Source organism: Prunus avium, chromosome 1, assembly GCF_965620075.1.
Source record: "Prunus avium chromosome 1, drPruAviu1.hap1.1, whole genome shotgun sequence".
Classification (NCBI taxonomy): domain Eukaryota; kingdom Viridiplantae; phylum Streptophyta; class Magnoliopsida; order Rosales; family Rosaceae; genus Prunus; species Prunus avium.
The window spans coordinates 37,269,559-37,293,902 of record NC_142284.1 but is presented as its reverse complement, the minus strand read 5'-3'; the positions used below and the strand labels follow the sequence as shown (position 1 = coordinate 37,293,902).

The 24,344-nt window shown below is 38.1% G+C and overlaps 2 protein-coding genes and 1 non-coding gene across 3 annotated transcripts; all 3 read left to right on the top strand.

The window, feature by feature from the left end:
* The first annotated feature begins 10,462 nt into the window (after positions 1-10,462).
* Positions 10,463-10,545, top strand: TRNAL-UAA (transfer RNA leucine (anticodon UAA)). The gene has a single exon. It is a non-coding gene; the product is annotated as a tRNA-Leu (tRNA).
* A 151-nt stretch (positions 10,546-10,696) lies between these two features.
* Positions 10,697-13,705, top strand: LOC110769703 (proteasome subunit beta type-5). Its single transcript, XM_021973738.2, has 8 exons — positions 10,697-10,848; positions 11,014-11,140; positions 11,235-11,364; positions 11,659-11,765; positions 12,083-12,217; positions 12,307-12,410; positions 13,125-13,225; positions 13,327-13,705. The coding sequence occupies exons 2-8, from the start codon at positions 11,027-11,029 to the stop codon at positions 13,452-13,454; spliced, it is 819 nt and encodes a 272-aa protein (XP_021829430.1). The 5' UTR covers positions 10,697-10,848; positions 11,014-11,026; the 3' UTR covers positions 13,455-13,705.
* A 3,410-nt stretch (positions 13,706-17,115) lies between these two features.
* LOC110769729 (Leucine-rich repeat protein kinase family protein) lies at positions 17,116-21,286 on the top strand. The gene is made up of 2 exons (XM_021973761.2): positions 17,116-18,964; positions 20,294-21,286. The coding sequence occupies exons 1-2, from the start codon at positions 17,155-17,157 to the stop codon at positions 20,926-20,928; spliced, it is 2,445 nt and encodes an 814-aa protein (XP_021829453.2). The 5' UTR covers positions 17,116-17,154; the 3' UTR covers positions 20,929-21,286.
* The last annotated feature ends 3,058 nt before the right edge of the window (positions 21,287-24,344 follow it).

The following is a 24,344-nucleotide window of genomic DNA, read 5'->3' as shown; positions in this document are numbered from 1 at the left end:
GAATTATCAATATTTTGATATTTACTCAGTTTTAAAAAATAATAATTTCTTTCTTTCCAGATAGTTTCGTAATCAAAATATGTAATAGTTTTTTAAAATCAAATCTTTTATTTTTATTACATAATTTTGTAATTTACGTGATTAAGAGCAATTATCCTTACACCTGAGATTCCAAATTCGATTTCCCCTCTCCAAATAAAAATTAAAAATTAAAAAGACGAGGGAGGGAAAATTAGAGGATGTCACGTTTTCATGTCAATATCAATATGACATACTTTTAGAACATTTTCTCTCAAAATATGAGTATCTTAGAAGTCAAACTTATTGATTTTGTGATACGAAAACCAATTAGAAAATCACACCAATCTAGACCTAGTGTTCTCTTGATCACCTTAACCCATTTAAAATATATATATATATATATATATATATATATATATATTAATACAAGCATAAAGAAGAAGGGGGATAAGAAGAAAGGTGTGTTCATAATAATTATATATTATACGTATATATTAACCAATTAAAAACATAAATTAGTATACAAAGATCTTCAAAAGGAGCAACGAAGTCCTTGTAATACCTCATTAGTATATTATATATACATGTTGAAAAATTAGCGCAATGATCTATTTATTTTCTATATATATTGTTTCATGGCGATGAAAAAGCTTTTGCGGGAAGTACTGACACGTACATCATGTCAATGATTTGCGCAAATTACACGTGGCGACAATTTGCATGACAATAATTATAGTTATGCGCAATTTCTGCTCATGGCAGAACGCTGGTACTCGCATGGCTTGATTTTTCTGGGAAAATCCAAAGTTTTGAATTTTTGGACGGTTGGAAGCAACTTGTCCAGATTCGCCACAGTGAATTGGGCATGATGTAATGCCAAAAGGGTTTATATCATTATGGCCAGTTTGAAACTAGTGCATGTGCATGTTTAATATATCGTCCATTTCTGTGCAGATCCAACCTCAGGGTCAATGAAGCTGTAGACTCAGAGTAAATAATTACGGAATAAAAATCAAATCTATGAACTTCGATGCATGAGTAAATATTTTTATTCAATGTCAATGAGAATTGGTTGAGTTAATAAGGATTATTTTCTTCACTATCCGGTTTAAGTTCGAGTCCCACTACTGACAATCCTTTTTGGTGTGTAATCTGTAAAAACAAAAAAAGGGATATAACCCCCTTGTAAGTCCTCAAAAATGCCTTAATATGCCCTAAACTTGGGATGAGATAGCCTCCCCTCCTCCTAAACTTTTCTTCATAAAAAAAAAAATATTTTTTTTAATCAATTAAACTACAAATTCATAGTGTGTATGTCCTTTTCATGATTAAACATAGAATCGCTTGAGTTGGGCAACACTCAAAATTAAAAAAGAAAAGAGGTCAGTTGAAGAATCGTGTTGGGAATTTATGTTGTTTACCTGCTAATTAATGATATCTCTAATGAGAGTTGTTTATCAGATATTATGACACCTATTAAGATTTGAACCTCTTCTTAGTCACATAATCTCAGTCAAATGCAACTTAAATTAGACGTGCCAAGCAATTGTCCAAATTTCCAATAAAAACAAGAATTAAACATTTTTTTTCGGGGGTGAGCTGAATACTTTAATTTAATAGCAGAAAATAAATTTGTATAAAGAAAATGGAGGAAAATACTGAAGAATTATTAGTCAAAGAAGGCAGAAGAAGGTTGGTGCAAACTGGACCAAGCGATGAAAAAGGTGGGGCCAAAACTGTTGGGCAATGACGACGACCCAAGCTGAAAGCCTAAAACTCATCTCCTTGCTTCCGGGGATGTGAATGAATAGCAACAAAAATGTCGCATCTCAAAGTCAAATTCTGAATTTATTAGAATTAAACAAATTCTAAAGTGGCGCGGAAAGTGATTAGCTTTTCTTCTCTTCACTCACTTTGACCAAATATTGTTTTCATTTTTGAAAGGCTATGAATAATCATGATTTTAAAGCTGTGTGTTTTACCTAAAGAGGTAAAACGAACAATTGCCGAAAGTGAAAAAAATTTAATAAAAAAAAAACATGTCGGCAAACGCCACTTGGAAAAACACGATAAGTAGGTTGGAGGAAGTGGAATTTATTACATCCTCGTAAGGAGACTTAAGAGAATAATTATTATGAATCATCACAACCATGCATGTCTGTAGCACATCATCATTGGGGGTGGTCCAACCAAACTACACGGATATTGGGTTGACCACGTTCACTTTCTTTTGAAAACTAGTCGATGCATGCCATGCTATGATTGATGTTAGGCGGATATATGGAATATTTTTACTCATTAAGGTGTATTTGTATCACTTTTCTCGGTACTTGTTATGCGTTCATGAACATAACCATAATTAACTTTTTATTTTGAATTTGTATATAAGTGTTGAGAACAATGATGATGATACACTTCGGGCATATGAACATGTATAAGAAATGAAAGCTCTCATTAATTTGGTCCGTGGATTTGGATAATATTGTTGGTCCATGCTATAAGATTGAGGAAAATATTTGTGATAATTTGGTTGTATCAATTAAATTAGTGGGTCATGGATTGCATGTGATGTTCAAAGTGTGTGACACGTTCTCTCCATGAAAACTACTTCAACAATTAAAGAGGCCAATAAGGGGGTGTGCTAATTGGATAGCTCATACCCAAAACAAAACCAAAAAACAAAAACAGAAACCAAAAAAGATGTCGTACATTTATTGGATCGCTCACATCATCATCACTGACAGTGAGTCAGTTCAAGGCTTATACTGGATGATCAAATTCTAGTGGTTAAAATGCTTAAAATGCTTCAGAAGAGTTTAAAGTTACCGCACCTTATTTTTACTAGGTACAAGACTTGAGGGAATCGGAAGTGGATCCGGTGTCCCTAATTTGATGTCCTTTTTGTGTCATTTCTTTAATTATTTAACACGTGTCATAAAACTTAACATAGTACTTATTTTATTTTATTATTAAAAAATTCTTAAAAAATAAAAAAATATCCCTGAGACAAAAGTGCAGTGAACTTAAAAACCAACTAGCCTGTCCACACGCGCTTCCGCGCCTGCCAGAGGCTTTTTTTAAAAAAAATTTAAATTTATTTTATAATTAAAAAAGATAATGGGTAGTTGTATTCTATAAAAATAGGATATATTATCTGATTTTTCTTTTAATTTTAATTTTTTTAATATGAAAAAAATGTGAATTCACCATATTATCCTAATTTAATTAATAATTTCAATTCTTAATGTTTGCATTAATCAAGGGCATTTTCTTATATTTTGAATGTTTTACCATTCTCTGTCTTTTGCTTTATATATATAGATACATCACAAAATGAAAGAGATATGAGACATGACTGAATCACAATCCATAAGAACAAGACATTTGAATCACAAATGAAACCAACTCATATTTTACGTAAAACAAATGCTAGAATGATGAAGAGGTTGTTTGATTTATGAGAAAACAAAGGGCAGATACACGAGTGTTCAAATCAATTTGGAGGATTCTCAGCCAAAAAAAGAAAAAAAAATCAAGAAATCGATTTAGAGGAGATAAACTCACTCCTATTCAACCTTTCTGTTCATAAAATCAAATGAAATTGAAACCCAAAGAAAAAATTAACCTAAACCCAAAAAAAATAACAAGCCAGAACTAAAGGGACATTCCAAGACCAAAATGAAACAAAACCGTGAAGGAATCAAGGGTCAAAAGAACAAAAGCAAACTCCAAAATCCAAAGATAACTCCCAAAACAATAGAAAACAAATAGAAAATTTGGACATTTTTAACAAGAAGAAGCTCTCCACAACCGCACGATCAACTCGCACTTGCTCCATGGGATCGAAGGGGCATTGACTTTGGCCCTTGAAGACAATGGCCACTAGGATTACTGCTGGGATGCATACCCTCCCTTACTTGGTATTTTCAGGGTTTTTACAGAAAACCATCATGGATAAGTAACTTAAACAACTAAAAAATGGAGGTCCGATTGAATATTTTTTTAAAACGACGCATCCAAATAAAAAAGCGTCGTCTTATTAAAAATGTTTTCTTCAGAGTTAAATTCTGACCCAAAAACAACGACAGCAGGTATGAAGCCACCGACGTATAAAGTAAAGACGACGGTTCAACAAAACAGCCGCCATGTTAACTCTTACATAAACACGACCAACTATTCTTAGTCCGCGTCGTATAATATTAATGAAACCACATCGGTATATTACAAAACAAAGTCGTGTTAAATAAATGTACCACGACGCGAAAGATAAATTTATTGACTTATTATTTGAGTGTGTACTACGACGGTACCTACAACACTACTGTCGTATAGAGTAGTAGAGAACCACGACAGCATAAGGGTAGATAACGACGTCTAAATTAGAATATCCACGTCGTATTTATTATATATCAAGACGTATTAATGTTGACACGATGACGGTCGTAAAATAGTAATAACCACGTCGGTTTGTTCAATCAGCGACGTCTAATATTTATTTACCACATCCTGAAGTTAAAATTACCGTCGTATTTATTCGATTTATTGCTTTTTAACAACGCCTTCTCTGTAAACCGCTGTCTTAATTTTTATTGCTTTTTAAGATTTATTTATTTTAAATTTTGGTAGCCTACGACAATAGATAGATCAACAAAATGACAAGAACTGAGAAAAATCACAACAGTTTATATAGAAAATCGTCGTCATATGAAAATTAAAATGAGATCCCAAGAGGTATGAAATCTTACCAGTGAGATCTTTGGATCCTGATCATAATCGAACCACCAAAGTGAGAAAGACAATATTTTAAATATTGATGACAAATGTGTCTTTGTGTCTTTGGGATACACAAAGGCATATACGCATCAAAATCCAAAATATTTGCCTCTAAACGAAACCAGAACTGAACTGACGATGACAAACTTTGAGAAAGACAATGTTTTGAAAGTTCACGATGTGTGTGTTTTGGTGTCTTTGAGATACACCAAAACACATACATCGTTAACACCCAAATTATTGCCTCCAGAGATGTGAGAGAGAGTGATGATGTATGTGTGTTTGTGAGAGAGGGCGACGAGCCTCCAGAGAGGTCAAAAGAAGTTGGAACCCTAAATGAAAACTGAAACTGAAAGAAAGCGTCAAATTTATACAAAAAATCTTCAAAAATCACGGCGGCCCTTATATAAATACCGTCGTCTAATTGTATAAAACCAAGGTGGCTATTTATGACAATAACCACGTCGGTTTTTTAGTTATAGCGACGTTAAAATAAGATTCCCACGTCGTAACTTGCCGACGTCTATTTCTATATTAATTTTATACGATTGACAATATCAGTGAACCTTCGCGTTGACTTTCAATTAACCACGACGGTCTACTAAAACAAGGAGTCGTTGAATTTGAAATAACCACGTTGGTATATTACAAAAAAAACGCTGTGTTATATCAATGTACCACGACGCAAAAACTAAATTTATCGACTTATTATTTGAGAGTGTACTACGACAGTACCTACAACACTACTGTCGTATAGAGTAGTAGAGAACCACGACAACATAAGAGTAGATAACGACATGTAAATTAGAATATCCACGTCATATTTATTATATATCAAGACGTATTAATGTTGTACATGACGGTAGATCAACAAAATGACAAGAACTGAGAAAAATCACGACGGTTTATATAGAAAACTATCGTCACATGAAAATTAAAATGAAGTCCCAACATGTATGAAATCTTACCAATCAGATCTTTGGATCCTGATCATAATTGAACCACCAAAGTGACTGTTCAGCTCTAGGAGACGATGTTGAAGGCCCCAAATTCCCCTTCAAATGGTTTCTAGTGGACACTTTAGCTTCTATCCACTTTAAATCTGAAATGTATTATGAGTAATCTCATTCGCCCTTCAAATTGTTCAACAAGTGACTGTTCAGATTTCAAATGGATAAGAAGCTAAAGTGTCCACAAAATAAGTTGGAGAGAGAGCACATGGCTAGAAGAAGTTGGAACTGAAACTGAAAGAACGCATGAAAAGCCAAAAATTTATACAAAATATCTTCAAAATCCACGGCGGTCTTTATATAAATACGACATTTAATAGTAAACACGACCAAATTTTCTTAGTCGTATAATTTCAAAGGAATCCACGTCGGTATATTACAAAACTTCGCCGTACTAAGTCAATGTACCACGACGGTAAAGATAAATTTATCAACATTTTGTACAAAGGGTACTACGACGGTATCTATTACTCTACTGTCCTGGTAAGTTTCACTAACCACGTAGGTTTGTTCAATTAACGACATATAATTTTACTTTACAACGTCGTGAACTTAAAAATACCGCCGTATTTATTTGCTTTATACGACGGTTTATATCGAAAATCGTAATTAGAATCAAATCTTACCATTGGGAATTCTGTTCCTCATCATAATCGAATCACCAATGTGAGTGAGACAATTCTTTAGAACTTGACGATGTACATGTCTTTGTGTCTTTGAGATACACAAAGGCACATACCGTTGTCTTTCTAAACACAACGACGGTATTTTATTTTACCGTCGTTTTTTTTTCTAGTCGTCTTTTTCACTTTTTGTAGTAGTGGGACCTCTATCCAAAACATCAACTACATGGTAGTCGCCGCCCATTTCATGGATCAAGAATGGAAGTTGCATAAGAGGATAATAAATTTTGTTAAGATCACTAGTCACAAGGGTGATGACATTGGGAGGTGTTTAGATGCTTGTTTGAATAGTTGGGGGATAAAGAATGTGTTTAGCACTACGGTTGATAATGCTAGTGCAAATGATAGGGCGGTGGAGTATATGGCCAAGAGGTTTAAGTCATTGAACACTCTTATGCTTGACAGAAAATATTTGCATATGAGGTGTGCTTGTCACATTCTTAATTTTGTTGTTAAGGATGGGTTGAAGGAGTTTTCTAGCTCAATTGAGGGGATTAGAAATTGTGTGAAGTACATACATTCTTCAACATCAAGATTGGATAAGTTTAGGGATTTTGCCCTTTAGAGAGCATGGATAATATGGCAAACATTCCTTTGGATGTGGCAACAAGGTGGAATGCCACTTATAAGATGCTTGATGGTGCATTTAAGTATAAAAATGTGTTTGCTAGGATGGTGGACGAGAATGCTCCATTTGTTGCTTACTTTAATGAGCTTGAGAAGGATGAAAAAAAAAACCTTGTGAAGATAGTTGGGCCACCAACCAAGTCGGATTGGGAGAATGCACAAGCCTTTGTGCATTTTCTTTAAAAGTTTTATGATACCATCCTAAAGCTTAGTGCCGCCAAAACTTGTAAATCCAATATCATGTTTACCGAATTGGTTGGGTTACAAGTTGAGATTGAAAGAAAAATTAAAGATAATGGGGATGAAACTTTACAAAGGTGGCTTCTTCAATGAAGCTCAAGTGGGATAAGTATTGGGGTAGCTTTGAGGGTGTCAACAAACTTGTGTTTATAGGGAATGTGTTAGACCCTAGATGGAAGCTTGCCTTGCTCAAGATTAGCTTCCGCAATCTTGGAGCCGAACCTTCAAAGGTTGAAACTATTGGGGATGAAGTCAAAAGTTCCTTACTTACTTTGTATAATGAGTATAAAGGGATTGCTAACTTGGGTCCTCTACAAACACTAGATGAGGGGGATGAGGAAGGTTTGGAAGATGAGCTTGGTGATGATGCTCATTCTCAAATGTTGAGGGAGATGTTGCTTCAAAGGAAGAAGGAACAACAAATGGAGATCTTTAATGAAGTTGATAAATATTTTGCCGATCCATTTGAAAACCCAAGGAACAAAAAATTTGACCTTTTGGATTGGTGGAAGGGGAATCAATCAAGATATCCAATCCTTTCCAAGGGTGCCAATGACATATTTGCAATCCCTTACTTTATGGTTGCTAGTGAGAATGCTTTTAGCCTAGGCAAAAGGATTGTGGATCCTTTTAGAAGCTCCTTGACTCCAAAAATGGTAGAGGCATTAGTGTATGATTGGCTTAGGGCAGATGATTTAACTTATACAAGAAACCAACGGATGAGGAATTTCCTTTTTATAAGGAACTTGAAGAAATTCAAGCAAGTAAGTTTTTCAATTATTTATCTTTAGATTTTATTGATGCTTTGATGGTTTAATGCTTCTACAATTATGTACATATTCTTATTTTTTATTTTTTTCATGTAGTGGCCACTAAGGCTCAAGTTTCAGCTTCAACAAGCATTTTGCTTCCTCCAATTCCATCACATTTGTAATGCTCAAGTGAAGTGCCTACTTTTGTTTGGGTTGTAAACTAATTCAAACTTCTTCTTTTATTGGGTTGTAACTTAAGTTTAAGTTTAACTATGTCGTACTTTGGATTTGGATGTTTTGTTTAGTTTTAGGCTTCAATTTATGTTTTGAGCATGTTTAATTGTAGTTTTAGCTTTTAGGCTTAAATTTCTTATTTTATCATGTTTGCCCAAGTGATTATCCAAAAACAATCCTTAAAACATTGCCCAATAAAATTGGATTAAAAACTGCATTCAAATATCAAATTGCAGTCCAAAAAATGTGAAGTGGGCTAAAAAAATTTGGTCAAAACAAACCAATCTGTTTGTTTCGGTAGGCCAACCATTGAACCGGCCCGACCGCTACTTGCAGTACTACCGACATTGGGGGAACTGACTGCAAATCAGTCGGCGACGGTTTCAATTTTTGGTAAACCGACTACCCTCGGTTGGTCAGCGATATTGGCTCATCAGTTCGGTTACTGAACTGATTCCAGCCCTAGTCTCTTCCGATCTGCCATGCATTCACTATGAATTGTGTGTTGTCCTTGATGTTGTAGCCGTCTATGTTCATGTCTGGGGTAGACATTCTAGGGAATAATAGAGGGATTGGAGGATGCAGATGAAGAGTCTCCTTGATCACTGCGTTTAAGTAGGGCATTTCGACCAAATCATCCTCTGTTAATATGTCTATATTTCTTGCCCGCCTTTGCCCCTACCTCAGTTTTTTGAAGTTTTTTCATCACCCTTGGGACATCGTCCATTCTAGGGCTGCCGATGTGGTTTCAGTGCCGGCCACACAACACAAACATGTCCTATCACAAATAAATATTAGTGATTAACCAAGGTTGAGTAAATTAAACATAGATATTATTACAATTTACATGGTATAAGGTGATGATTGTTTACTCTGGTGGCTTCAACCAGATGTAGTCAACAAGTTGACAATTTGAGTTTTTTGTAAAATTTTACTTTTTATTTTTGACACCCATGTAGCCATTAGGTGGTAGGGTAAGTGGTAAGTATATGGCACACAAAGTTCATACACACAAATTTTCTATGAACTAAGCATTAATTCGAAGCTCTTTCCATGTCTTGTAGGTTATTCTTGGCAATTCCAAGAACCTTCGTAAATTAGTAATCATCACAACAATGCAGGAATGTGTGTAGTGTAGACCGTACATCATCATTGGAGGTGGTCCTCCTGACGTTTTTCTCTTGAAACTAGTTGATGCTAGGCGTCTGTACATGTGTGAACTTTCATTTTTGCCCTAATTATTGCTGCCTGCCTTAAAAGGCAATAATTTGGTCTGTCCATTTTGATATCGCCGAGACAAATTGAGGTTTTTGTTGAAGACTTAGATTTCAGAGGTCCCATTACTATTTTGCCAAACGGCCCTTAAAATCCCACAGCCGCCTATATTGTTAGATATATTGTGGCTTCCCATATATACTATAAGTTTTGAGCTACTTCATCAAACAATTAATTGTATGGAAGTAATTTTACTGCATAAAGCTGTTCTAGCTAATTCTGTTTTAATAATTTTGGTTGTATCAATTAGATTACATATATAGGGAACCAACTTTCATATATATATTGGGGGATCCCTATGAATTTTTTTTCAACAATCCAAATAATCTATTTTTAAAGTTTACATTCATGGATCATTCTTGCAAAAAATTAGACAAATTGGAAACCGTTTCAATATCCAATTGTTCTACAAAATCAATGAACACAGTGCTTCAAGAAAATATTAAAATTTCAATAATTCAATTGAGTGGTCAAATGATATCGGATTCAAGTAATTTTTTGTAGAGATAATCTTTGAATAAGTATCTACAAAATAGATAGTTTGGATTCGTGAAATACAATACGGAGTGAGCCCTACAAGAGTGTCCCTCAAATATTTATTTGAGGAATCTCTCAACTAAACCTCCCTCTCTATATATATGGTTGTATTTGTGGGTCATAGATTGCATGTGATATTCAAAGTGTCGATCGATATTGTCCACGTTCTCTCCATGAAATCTACTTCTAACAATTAAAAGAGTCCATGAGGGCTACACTAATTGGATACCCCCCAAAAAATAAAAGTAAAACAAAATATGTTATTGATTTGTACGTATAAATATGTGAAGTTTACAATATCTCACCATCTGCTGGTTTGCCCGAGAGGTTAAGGGGGAAGACTTAAGATCTTCTGCACATAAGTGCGCATGGGTTCGAACCCCATAGCCAGCAAACTATCGTATTTATTTTGCTTTTTCTTTTTTAAATATATCAATTATGCGCAATTTATTTTCTTTACCAAATACAAAGGCCCAATTTATTTTCAGTTTTCAGACCAACTTGGGCCTACCATCTCGGCCCAAAAATAAAATCAAAGTCGACAAAGCAGCCTCCTAGCCATCACTATTAACACTTTCCTCGAGCACAAGAAACCCACTCTGTCTAAATAAGCATTCCTTCCATTAATTTTCTCTGCTCGATCTTCGTCACCGTTCTTCGACCTCCTCTTCCTTTGCGTGATTATCAGTCGTCCAGGTATTTTCACAAGCTCTAGTTTGTTCCAATTTTGTCTATTTTCATTACAGAGTTCATGAAATTGAACATTTTGAACCAGCTTTCGATTTCTAGGGTTCAATCTGGAACCCTGATAAAGCTGTCGATGATTTAATTTTGTTTTTTGGTCAATGCTTTTCTTCTCAGAAATTTAAGAGAGATGAAGCTTGATACTAGCGGTCTTGAATCATCTGCGCCGCTGGTTGGCGCGAGCAGTGGGTTTCTCGATGGGTTTGCAGATGCTCCATCGTTCGAGGTTCCTACTACCAATGATGTGAGTTGTGATGTGCTTGTTATGCTTTCTTCCTGTGTCTCATAGACTATTTGTGGTAACATTTTTCTGATTATGAGTATTTCTCCTGCTTCAGTTTGATGGCTTTCAGAAAGAAGCTATTCAAATGGTGAAGCCTGCCAAGGGGACAACCACACTTGCTTTTATCTTCAAAGAAGGCGTCATGGTTGCCGCTGATTCTCGAGCTAGCATGGGAGGATATATATGTAATATTTTATTACTTCAAATAGTTTGCAAATATTTGATAGTGCTATGCTTTGTCCCATGAACTTTTTATTGGGTTAATTGAGAGTGATGCTTAAACTTAGTAGTTTCCATGAAGATGTGGCTTCTTCACTTTTTAGAGTGATTTTGATTAAGTGCTTTGTTCATCGCGTTGGCATATTCTTATCATGTTAGTTTAGGTGTCTTAGAGTGTCTTTGCTAATGTTAATCATGTACCTTGTCTTTGGTTATGGAACGTGGGTTCACATTTACAATCTTCTTGCTAATCTTTGCAGCCTCACAATCTGTGAAGAAAATTATTGAAATCAATCCTTACATGCTTGGTACAATGGCTGGAGGAGCAGCTGACTGCCAGTTTTGGCATAGAAATCTGGGGATAAAGGTAGTCCTTGTACTTTGTTTCTTATTTTGTAGTGTACAATTTTAGAATTGTCAGCTATGATCAACTTTGAAGGGGTGAATATATTTTTTTGGTGTTCTATACTTATTATCATGTTGTTTTTACAAGGACGAGGAAGGTCAATATGTTCGAGAAACTTTATCATGAGTCATAGTAGTGGCATCGTATTTGTGTTAACCTATTAAGGGCATGATTATTATGCTCTTTATTTTGGCTTAGTATACTGTTAAAGTAGATTATTATTTGTTGTATCTTTCCTTATATGGATTACTAACAATCAATTGTTTGAAATAACTCAGTGCCGGTTGCATGAATTGGCAAACAAGCGCAGAATTTCAGTTACAGGGGCATCAAAGCTGTTGGCAAACATTCTGTACTCTTACCGTGGCATGGGTCTCTCTGTTGGGACCATGATAGCTGGATGGGATGAAACGGTAATGAAATACAAATCTTATCACATGAATTTTTTTTTTTTGGTGCAGTCACTTGTACTCACATGATCTGCATCTGTTTCTGGGTGCAGGGTCCTGGACTATATTATGTGGACAGTGAGGGAGGAAGATTGAAAGGCATGCGGTTTTCAGTTGGATCTGGTTCACCATATGCTTATGGTGTTCTCGATAATGGGTGTGTACTTTCACTCCTTTAATTTTTTGTTTGTCTATTGGTGCAGTATTTTTTGAGCCATTGTTTCTGCAGTGTCTTCCCTTTATTAAGCATTGAACACTTGAACACAAGAATTACAAGTGCATAAGATTTAGTTATAGATAAGGCATTACAAGCAAGTGGACGTGTAAAAAACGCCCGTTTCAAAACTTTGAATGTCATGGGAACTTGTCTCTGGAAAAGAAAAAGGGGAAATGAAAAAACAATTAAAAGGATTAAGATAAGTGAGGGAGTTTAATAAAATGGGAAATTTTTTGTCCACATAAGATTTCTTTCACTTATGTTCCTGCTATTCTTTTCCTTTGGTTCTGTTAGAGGTTCGATTGATCTCTGGGATAACTGTATTATGAAATGATTGAATCCCCTTGCTCTGATGTTGTGGTTGCAGCACAACCACATTTTGTTTTTATAACTATTCTGCTTTTTACCCATCAAAGTTATCTTATTATGACTTTAATTATGGCTTTCTGTTTTACCTCAATAGATTAGAAATTGGCCTTCTTTTTCTTTGTTGCATCAAATATATAAAGTTTTTCTCTGATTTTTGGTTCCCTACAATTTTCTGAGTATATTTGAGTTTTATTTGTATGGATGCATTGCTTGTTTTGCTTGTTTTCTGCAAACTTTTATATTTTGGTGCATCGTCATTCTACTGACTGTAGTTGCTTATGCTAGGTACCGGTACGATATGTCTGTTGAAGAAGCTGCTGAGTTGGCTAGAAGGGCTATATATCATGCAACATTCCGTGATGGAGCCAGTGGTGGAGTTGCGAGCGGTAACTCTCTCTCTCTCTCTCTCTCTCTCACACACACACACACACAGAGTACACAACACACATTTTACTTATATTGGTTTCAAACTGGTGTTTTTAATCAGTTTATCACGTGGGACCAAATGGATGGAAGAAGCTTTCTGGCGACGATGTTGGGGAGCTTCACTATCACTACTATCCTGTAGTCCAAGGTGCAGTTGAACAGGAAATGGTTGAAGTAGCTGCGGCCTAAGAATCTTGCACAACCTGGACCAGGTTTGAAGTGTTGTTCCCCCCTTCATGTATCTGATGGCAGATGGAGACACAAGACTAGGATTTCATGACCTGTTTGGTTGATATGTTGTTAGAATCGGGATTTTAAGTTTGATGTCATACAACTTTCTGATAATCATCTTTCCATTGTGGATTACATTTTAATGATTGTTGGTGATGCCCTTCCATTTTAGTTAAACCCTGGTCAAACTGGGTTATATTTTTTCACAATGCTCATACTCCTGGCATGTTCGTATTTTATAATACTAATCTAAATCCAATGGGAGAAAATGGAAAAGGCGAGTGTTTTTTTTATAGTTGACATGGGCATTGGGTGGTAAAATGAAATAAGTTACTATTTTGATGATAGATCTTGTGCCATATAGTTGGATCAAAATAGTTTGGTCATAGCTGCATGCTTCTTTCGTTGATTTAAACTTCCTCTCACTTGTTTAACAATTGAACGTTAAAACAGTTTCGTGGAGGATTTTGGGCCATAAACATGTATTGTTTACCCATACCATACATGAGAGCATCTTTCCTTAGTGCTGTATTTTGCAACCACTGATTAGTGCTGTTTTCCGGTTCAATACTATCATTAACAGTCCTAGGGGAACCGAAGAAAAATATCCAACCCTCCCAATGCTGCTCACTTTTACAGTATCAGCGGTGGATCTCCATCTGCTCCAACATCTTGAGTCCTTGACATTGAAATTATTTGTTTTGTTGTTCAATACGTCTATTTCTTTCTTCTCTCCCCCAAAGTACTTGATTTTTCAATCTCTCTTTTAATAAGGCTTTGGAGTGGGGCAGTCTCTCTTTCAATTTCTTGCTTGCTTCTTGTTAGCCATGTCTGCAACCAAAAGCTCAGAGTATCGGCGGTCAAGGCAATCTATTGCTCCTTTTTGTTGCTTGTATTTGCACCTTGGTCGTCTGCCTCACAACAAGCATTTCAAGGTCATACAAAAAACCCGAATTCAGTATCAGCAGTGCTTATCTTAACCAGTTGAATTACATCGAAACCAACCATACTCTCTCCTATAACCTTACCCTCGACATCTCCCTCACAAACCCTTGCCAGAAATACCAGTTTTAGTTGATTGATAACCAAGTCTTTGCATACTGTCAAGACCAGAGATTTGGTCTTGTCACTTTGATTGATAGACCGACAGCATTTCACCAACACCCCAAGTACACCACCATTTTTCAGAGTGCAGTTGTTGAAGGCTGGAAGACTATGGGGTTTGAGGAACCTGTGCTTCCCAATGCTGCTCACTCTTGCAGTATCGACCTGGCGATTGCTTTGAGGCGGCGTTTGGTTCATGGGAAAGGAATTTTGGGGATGGGAAACCAATTGCTTTCCCATGTTTGGTAAGTCAGGCATGGGAAAGCGTTGCCTAGCACATGGGAAAGTAGGAGGGAAAGTGAATCCTTCCTTCCTACTTGGGTTTCACTTTCCCTTCCTATGGGAAAGTAAGACTAACTTTTTTTTTGACTAATTTGTCCTTACTAACAATTCATAATTACAATTTTTATCCAACAATTATTGGTATTTTTTTAATTATTTTAATAGGGGTACAATTGGGAAACTAAACAAAATTTGTTTTCCATTCCTACTTAAAACAAACATGGGAAAGGAAATAAAGTGGTATTTCCGGATCACTTTCTCGGCATTACCAAACATGGGAAGGGAAATGACATGGGAAATGGTTTCCCATCAAATTCATTCCGTGAACCAAACGGGGCCTGAACGAAAAAGATTGATGGATGGTTTTCCTACGTCGCGTGCAACCTAACCGTTCAACTGAGACCAAGTTTTTATTGGAACATCCTGTGATAGTTTCAACACTACAAACTGCTTCTATATTCCTGTTTAATTTTAATCATTACTTTCAATTTTCTCTATGTGCCTTAGCTTCAAATAGATTCTAATTAAGGTTTTTTTTTAATTTAGATATTAAGAAATTTTGTGTTTTCACCTTGAAACTCTTTTTTTTTTCCTTCATACCTTTAATCCATTATATTTATTTATTTATTTATCTTGAACTTAGCGACCATGATTCAAATAAGTAAATCTCCTTTAAATTCATTGATTTAAACTTCCTCGGCTTATTCAACAATTGAACATAATTTCTTTGCCCTTGTAGTCGATCTGGGCACGTCTGCAAATCATTAAGAAAGGTGAAACATATGCAAATTAGAAGTTGTGGATTACAATACAAGGCAAACACTGGACTTTTCTCTACCACTTTTTGGTTCTACTCTTTTTAGGTTTAATCAGAGTCAGACCTACCACCCCAACATGCCTCAGTGAGGTCACTCAAATCAAATGTGTCAACGAGGAGAACCAAATTTTGCGATAAATGGGCCCCACGTTTCTCATGAGCATGTTGAACAACCAAACCAAACCAAAACCAAACCAAAGGCAGGCTGATTGGGTTGGGGTTGAGTTAACTTTTGATTCAAGCCCAATCAATTACATCCCTTAAGTACAAAGCATTGGATAATAATATTATTATTTTTGCCTATTTATGGGTTTGTCTTTTGTCACACGATGTCATCACTACATGCTTGCTACCAAATATATTCTAAGCCCAGAATAAAAAAATCAAATACAGAAAGCGAGGGGAGTCTGCTTTTTATAGCCATTAAATTAAGGGACAATTATTAATTGTCCATTAAAAAAATAAAGTACAAAATAATCCGTAGAATACATTGTTCCACCGAAATGAAAATGATGTGTAGATAGATCCCAATCTGGCAACTACTCGAATGAAGACAGGAGGATAATGAAAAGATAGTACAAAGCTCGAGCAATTTAGCCCTGCTTTATTAGCTTCGAAGCATGTTTTCATCATTAAGAATAAGATATCATTATTATGCAAGTTTCCACTTAACAATTATGTAATTAGTTTACATGATTAGCCAAAAATATCTCGGAAAAAAACCCTGCAATTTCGCAAGGCCTCCGATTAATTATGCGGCTGCGTTTTATGGTCACATCCCGTGCATTAGAGTAATTTTATTTGGAGACTCTTTTTCTTTGGTCAACATAAGTCAGACTTTTAGTTGGAGATTCTTTTTCCTGCCAGTGACCATTACTGGCTTCATTCATTTGTAGTCGCTTTGCTCGTTGCTGCTGTTTCTGTGGACCAATGAAGCCACAACAGATAGACTGTGTGACTGTGTCTGGGCATATATTTTCTTTATTCTGATAGTTTAAGTTCCAAAAATTCCCGTGCATGCTCATAGAATCTTATCAAACAAATGATTCTCTTATTATAAACAACTGATTCCGGTGCTAATTAAACATATGAGTTTTGTTATGATAGTCGCACATTGATGATGAATATGTATTTTATAATGTGACTTACACTTATCTGGTACACTTATACCGTGACTGTCGTTGATGAATGTGACTCTCACAATGTTGCTAGACTCTTCGACGACGGGGAGGCGCGGAATTACCGTCCCTAGCATTTTCCTCTTAAACATAAAAATATTGCAAGCAAGGCCTGGTTTATTAGTTAACCTAGGATAAGAAATTAGATAAAACCAACAAAGAGTCCAGAAAATGATTGAATGTTATTTATAACTGGACCTGACCATATAGTATATGTAACATCAGCATCATATTCAATTCATGCTTTAAAAACACATAGCAAAAGCCACCACTCTCAATGCCTTTGCTTTTCTTCTACTCCCTCCTTGCCTCCCTCCCTCTTATTCTGTTAGCCAGTCCTCTCTCTCTCTCCCTCTCTTTTTGGCGGGAGGTGGACCTCACCAATCAAATCTCCTCCATCCCAAGTCTCTGTCTCATAAATACCGCCGGGCACCAGCCCACCCATACCTCCAACTACTCTCTCCCACTCTCTCTCTCTCTCTCTCTCTCCATAACAACAACAACAACAACAACAACAACATGCATTTCAATTAGAACCCACATTTCGATTTACAATTTCGCTACCATTTTTATTTTTCTCTGCCAAATTATGGAACCTTCCATTTTCTTCTTCCTCCTCATCTCTATCTTCATTGACTTCACTCTCTCTCTCACCCCAGACGGCCTCTCCCTCCTCTCTCTAAAATCAGCCGTCGAACAGCCATCCGACGGCTCCGCTTTCTCCGACTGGCTCGACACCGACGACACCCCCTGCCGCTGGACCGGTATTTCCTGCATGAACGTCACCGGCTTCCCGGACCCCCGCGTTGTCGGAATCGCGCTCTCTGGCAAGAATCTCCGCGGGTATATTCCGTCCGAGCTCGGAACCCTAGTCTATCTCCGGCGGCTCAACCTCCACAGCAATAACTTCCACGGCTCTATCCCTTCCCAGCTCTTCAACGCCACCTCACTCCACAGCATCTTCCTCTACGGTAACAACCTCTCTGGTTCGCTCCCTCCCTCGATCTGCAACCTCCCCCGCCTCCAGAACCTCGACCTCTCCAACAACTCTCTCTCCGGTTCGCTCCAAGCAGAGTACTTGAAGAACTGCAAGCAACTGCAGCGGTTGATTCTCGCGAGGAACAGATTCAGCGGCGATATTCCGGCGGGAATTTGGTCCGATATGGAGAATCTAATCCAATTAGACCTCTCCTCGAACGAGTTCACCGGATCGGTACCGGAGGATTTCGGCGAGTTGAAGTCCCTGTCCGGTACCCTCAACCTCTCGTACAATCACTTATCGGGCAAGATTCCGAAATCTCTCGGCAATTTACCCGTGACGGTGAGTTTCGATCTCCGAAACAATAACTTGAGCGGGGAAATTCCCCAAACAGGGTCGTTTTCGAATCAGGGGCCTACTGCGTTTCTGAACAATCCTCTGCTATGCGGGTTTCCGATTCAGAAAACTTGTAAGAACCCGGGGCAGAGCTCCCCGGGTAATCCGAATTCGGGACCGGGATCCGAAAACGGTCCGAGAAAGGGTTTGAGTCCAGGTTTGATTATCTTAATATCGGTGGCTGACGCTGCGGGAGTGGCGTTTATTGGGCTAGTCGTTGTTTACATCTATTGGAAAAGAAAAGATAATTCGAGCGGCTGTAGCTGTACAGGGAAGAGTAAATTTGGAGGGAACGAGAAGCTTCATCTCTGTTCTTGCGCTTGCATCAATGGCGGGTTTGGGAACGAGGATTCGGAACAGGGCGACCCAGAAAAAGCAGAGAGGGGAAAGGGGGAGGGAGATCTCGTGGCCATTGATAAAGGGTTCACGTTTGAGCTCGACGAGCTTCTGAGAGCTTCGGCTTATGTGCTGGGCAAGAGCGGGTTGGGGATCGTGTACAAAGTGGTGCTCGGCAATGGCATCCCTGTGGCTGTGAGGAGATTGGGTGAGGGCGGTGATCAGAGGTACAAGGAGTTTGCGGCCGAGGTTCAGGCGATTGGGAGAGTGAAACATCCGAATGTTGTGAAATTGAGAGCTTATTATTGGGCTCCGGATGAGAAGCTTCTGATCAGTGATTTCATTTCTCATGGCAACTTGGCCTCTGCTCTTCGCGGTGAGTTTTTTCTTTTCTTCCTCTGTTTGTTTTGTTTTGTTTGTATGCAGTTGCGTGAATTGAATTACGTGGTTTTGTCGTTTGTGAGTCAGAATCTGATGTGTCGTGTTTTGGTTGGAGTCTTTTAGTTGACTGATAGTTTTTGTTGAACGCATATAATGCAGCTGGGCCACGATTAGGTAGTTTATTTATGCCTAGATTTGGGCTATTGTAGAAGCTTGAATTAGTTGTTATTGGTTAGGCCTGGATCGATCGTTAATGGGCAGCGGGAACTAATTATTATCCCGCGTAGTGCACGAATGATGATCTTGTATTATGTTTCTCAACTCTTATCATTGTTTTTTTTTTTTTTTTTTTTTTTTGTTTGTTTGGAGAGACAACTCTTATCATTGTTTGTTGGTCTCTTTTAACCATCATTTTCTTTTTCCTAATGGGCCAGATAGCTCATAAAATTAGACCAAATTGAAACTAATAAATCTTTGACAACTTTGCAAGTAATAGAAAAATGACATGATCTGCCAACGAGGGTTGGTTGAGTTCGTAACGATCGTTCTTTTCAGTATCGAGGCCTAGGTTTGAGTTCTTCTGCTGATAATCCCCCTTGGTGGGTAATCTGTAAAAACCCGAAAAGGGACTAAGACCCCCTATGTAAGTCCATAAAGAGACCTTTGTATCCCTTGGCCAAGCGATGGGTAGCCTCCCCTCCCCGTAAACTTTTTCTCATTAAAAAAAAGACATGATCTCTTATTGGTTCTTCAATTCTGGGTAAGAGTTGTAGCTTGTATTGTTTGAGTTAGGAACAAGGTGTCTTTGCCTGTTGCGTGAGAGTATGTGAAGAGTGGCCCACGGGTAGAGCACTTTGCATGTGGACAGTGGATCAGTGCTGCGATGGGACACGAGTGACTAAACTGTGTTGTGGGGCTTGCACATTTTTAGGGTTCAATCACAACATGGTAGGTCAGGATGATCATCCCTCCCTCATGCTGACGATGAGTCTTATTTTCTGTGGCCTTTCTCACAACCAAAGGGCGGATTTTGTTCTCTTTTGTCCTTCTTCTGCCCTGAAATGATCATCCTACTTTTTGCATTTCATTTTACGTTTCCTTGATGGCATGGAGCCACAGCCACTACAACTACCATGGGCCATGGGCATGGGCTTAATATTGCAATTCTTGTACATTTTAATATTTTACTTTTGGCTACAATATTATAGACTTTGTTTGTATGTCACTTTTGGCTACAATATTAACTGTTTCTTTAATTAATTTCTTCCTTTAATTTTTTAAATAAGAAAGCTAATGAAACTGGAAACTGTACTTCAATTTGCAGGGAGAAATGGCCAGTTATCATCATGCCTCTCATGGACCACGAGGCTAAAAATCGCCAAGGGAACAGCCCGGGGCTTGGCCTACCTCCACGAATGCAGCCCAAGAAAGTTTGTGCACGGAGACATCAAACCCTCCAATATTCTTCTTGACAATGAATCTCAAGCCTACATTTCCGATTTTGGACTCAACAAACTGATAACCATCACAGGCAACAACCCCTCCTCAGGTGGCTTCATGGGTGGAGCTCTGCCTTACCTAAAATCAGTCCCAACAGAGCGATCAAACAACTACCGTGCCCCGGAGGCCCGAGTCCCGGGCAACAAACCCACCCAAAAATGGGACGTGTATTCGTTTGGAGTTGTGTTGCTTGAATTGCTCACTGGAAAGTCCCCCGAGCTCTCTCCGACCACATCAACTTCCGTCGAAGTCCCAGACTTGGTGAGGTGGGTGAGGAAAGGGTTTGAGGACGAAAACCCTTTGTCAGATATGGTAGACCCTATGTTGCTTCAAGAAGTGCATGCCAAGAAAGAGGTGCTAGCAGCCTTTCATGTAGCGCTTGCATGTACTGAGACAGATCCTGAGGTTAGGCCCAGGATGAAAACTGTCTCTGAAAATCTTGAAAGGGTTGGGACGTGAGAGAATTTAATGGTTCTTGTTTGGATCCACATTTATATATAGCCAAGAAATTCCCACATTCACCTGACGAATTTGCAGATTGAAATTTGTCACATGGTGAATTTTGATAGATGGTGGTAGCATTCAGAGTCTTCTCTACCATCTAGATTTATTTCGAAGACCCAAATCGTTTTTGGAAGTCAAGCAATTTCCCATAGCATAATTTTGTTATACATTTCTTTTCTATTTTGTGTTAAATTGATAATTAAGAATTGGGTAGGTTTTGTAATTTAATTCTTTTAAAATTTCTGTCAGTCCCTACAAAATGCTTGTAATAATGTACTTTCCCTCCATTTTGTGCTCCATTATGGGTTGTATATTCACAAGTCCTCAAATAGATATTTTCAACAAAATTCAATCTGATAAAACCTTTGTTAGTTTGCTCAAGCAGGACTCTATTCAACCCAATATTTGGATGGAATAAAAAGATATTGATCAGATAACTTATTTGACACATAATTATTCCTTTCATATTTTTTATTTTTTTTTCTTCTTATTAATTGGACCTACAACTGTTTGTTTTAGCAAAATTCTCATGGGAGCATATTCGTAAGAGATTCTTCACCTTTCAAGCTTCCTTTTCTCTCTTCTTCCTCGATTCCTGTGAAAAAAGTTGGAGTAAATAAACCACACCCGGGGGGTGTTGGCCAAAGGTCCTTCGATGCCTAAGTCAGTTATATGATCTTGAGGAAGATACAAAAATAATAGAGAAGATCAGAGTTTTCTTTACAGTAAAAGGGAACTGGGTGGCGGAGCCATATGAGAGAGAGAGAGAGAGAGAGAGAGAGAGAGAGAGAGAGAGAGAGAGAGAGAGAGAGAGAGAGAGAGAGAGAGAGAGAGAGAGAGAGAGAGAGAGAGAGAGAGAGAGAGAGAGAGAGAGAGAGAGAGAGAGAGAGATCTTAGGGTTTTTTGTGTGTGTGTTTAAAATTACCTCATGTGTGTTGTGTAGCCATGTATTTATAAAGCTCTTGCCTTCTAGGGTTTTTCAGAGAATAATTCCCATATGGAAGGAAATTATTCTCTCCATTAAATGAATAGATTGGATAAATTAGGGAGATTTAATGAAAATCAAATCCATAATTCATGGTGATATCTCTATTTTTAAGTCTAAACAATTGGTCAATTAGATGGAACACAACTGTTGAACTAAGGAATATTCCAATTGTCCATGTGGCACCTCATGATTGGTTTTCCAACTGCATCTGGGCTTCCTTCTGTGAATTGGGCTCCTAATTGGAGGAGGCTTTTAATTTCTTCTTGGAGTTGGACTCCTAATTGGATTAGGCCTTTGATTACTTCTTGACCTAGGATGCCCAACCATTATAAATGCAAGGCTTCTTTTCACTAATCTTCAAATTGCAAACTTGTTTTCCTCTACTTTATAGCTTGTGAGAGAGATCTTGGAAGACCATACTGCTTGTCGAGGAGAGGAGTTGTCGTGCACACCAAGGTCACACTTGGTTTTTTTGTTCTTCGCGGCGAGGATTGGCTGGTTGGGCCATGCCATTTCTTGCCATGACACGACGACAAAGGCTGGAGTGACTAACGACGACTGTTGCCACGATTTACTTTTTTTTTCTTTCTTGCTCTTCACAACAAGGTCCAGTTTACGCGACTAGCTAGATGTGGCCGTGACCGCGAGGATCAGTTGGAGTGGGGATCGTCGGGCAGCTGCTGAGATGGCTGCGTGATCCTCTTCTTCTCGGTGTAGGCCAGCTGGTCGACTTTTGCTAAACCGAGGCATGCTGGTTGGCTCTTAGGCTTGGACCGATCGCGGGACCAGCCTATGTTGGTTGCACCAAGGTCGCAGGAGGAGGTTACTGTCGTTGTAGTGGGCGCGACTATTGTTTGTTTGTTTTTTTTAGGCTGCGCTGTGACCTGCTAGGGTGTTGCACTCGGCTCAAGCCGAGGGGTTGCACATGCGGCTCATGCAACATGGCTCCTCCCTATTGTTGTTTTTGCCTTGCATCGCAAGTTAGCTTTTTTGTCTTGCAATTTGACTTTGCGACTTTCTTCCCTTTTCATAGTTGTTCAACCATAATGTCTTCTGACGAAGGTAGCCGATCACCCAGTTCACAAGTGCCTTTGTACCTGTGGGGAGGTTCCAAGGTGTACAAGAAAAGTTTCGTGGTGAACTTGCATCGTATCACAACTGATGTTCAATTTTAGAAGTGGCGCGCTACCTTTGCTTCTATTATACTTGGTGATGTGCATGTCAGCTTGGCGAAGCCTTATACTGATGATATGTCTCGTGTGGACCTGAACAATCTGGATGCTAGGATTATCACATTCCGCCCCTTCTCCATCTCATTGGGCTTCATGTTTCCCATGTCAAAGTTTTTCAGGAGGGTATTTTATGCTATGGAGTGTTTCCCAAGCCAATGTACTCCAAATGTCTACCGGGCGATCATATGCTTTGATAACCTGAATTGCTTTTTTTAGCTGTGCTTAACTGTGCATGAGTTCTTTTACTTCTTCGAGGTGAGACGTTGCAAGAAGTATGCCCAACTTTGTGTGAGCAATGCTAAGTTATTTGACAGTCTTAGCAAAGGAGACCATGTGTGGAATGCTGATGTATTGGAGGTAAGCGGAAAGTGGGAAGCAAAGTAGGTGACGGTCTACTTGTTCCCATCACCTACTACAATGGTATGTCTTAATCTATTGATCTGCTTCAAATTCATTTAAATTCTTTGATGTGTGGCTGACTGACTTCTGTCTTCTGCTTGCAGAGAAGGATATCAGCAAAAAGCTGGATCTCGGGCTAGACATGGTTAAGGTTCGTCGGGCCTTGAACATCCATGCGAGGTTTTGCGAATGGCGCTGGCTATTGAGCGAGCATCGAAAGAAGGCTGGTGGCCTGTGTTGTGTAGATACAGCTGCACCAAAATGGATTCAGTTGCATCCTCAACTTGTGATACTCGCAAGTGCACGAGCCGTTCGGTAGTATAGCGTATGTAAGTGCGAGGTCGATCCCACGAGGATTGGTGATTGAATGATCCAATTTAGTTTCCCTACACAAAACAGAAATGAAAAAGAAAGGAAATAAATAAAACAAGGAAGAAATAACTCAAGCAAATAAGTTCCCAAGTTCAATTAGATTAACGGATTGATTCTAGCTAAAGTATGATTAAGCCATGGTGTTTGGTCATAACCTTGTGTTCCTAATTCCCTAATTTGATCATTTGTTGTCTAACCTAAAATTAAGCATTAGGAACCCATTAAGCATAGAAGAACAATTTAAACAACCAAGCATGTATCTAATCCCTGTTGTCGAATGTCCATACATACTCTTCCTATTCATAGTTCAATTCGAATTAAAGCATGGTGTCTACTCTTAATTCAAACCAAGATAGCTAACATGCAAGCCTAAATGGTGA

What these genes read in the sequence shown, in the direction of transcription:
- LOC110769703 (XM_021973738.2), top strand. Translation starts at nt 11,027, where the DNA reads ATGAAGCTTGATACTAGCGGTCTTGAATCATCTGCGCCGCTGGTTGGC. An exon ending in TAGCATGGGAGGATATATAT is followed by an intron (nt 11,365 to 11,658) that starts GTAATATTTTAT and finishes TAATCTTTGCAG; the next exon opens with CCTCACAATCTGTGAAGAAA. An exon ending in TAGCTGGATGGGATGAAACG is followed by an intron (nt 12,218 to 12,306) that starts GTAATGAAATAC and finishes TTCTGGGTGCAG; the next exon opens with GGTCCTGGACTATATTATGT.
- LOC110769729 (XM_021973761.2), top strand. Translation starts at nt 17,155, where the DNA reads ATGCCTTTGCTTTTCTTCTACTCCCTCCTTGCCTCCCTCCCTCTTATT. An exon ending in CTTGGCCTCTGCTCTTCGCG is followed by an intron (nt 18,965 to 20,293) that starts GTGAGTTTTTTC and finishes TTCAATTTGCAG; the next exon opens with GGAGAAATGGCCAGTTATCA.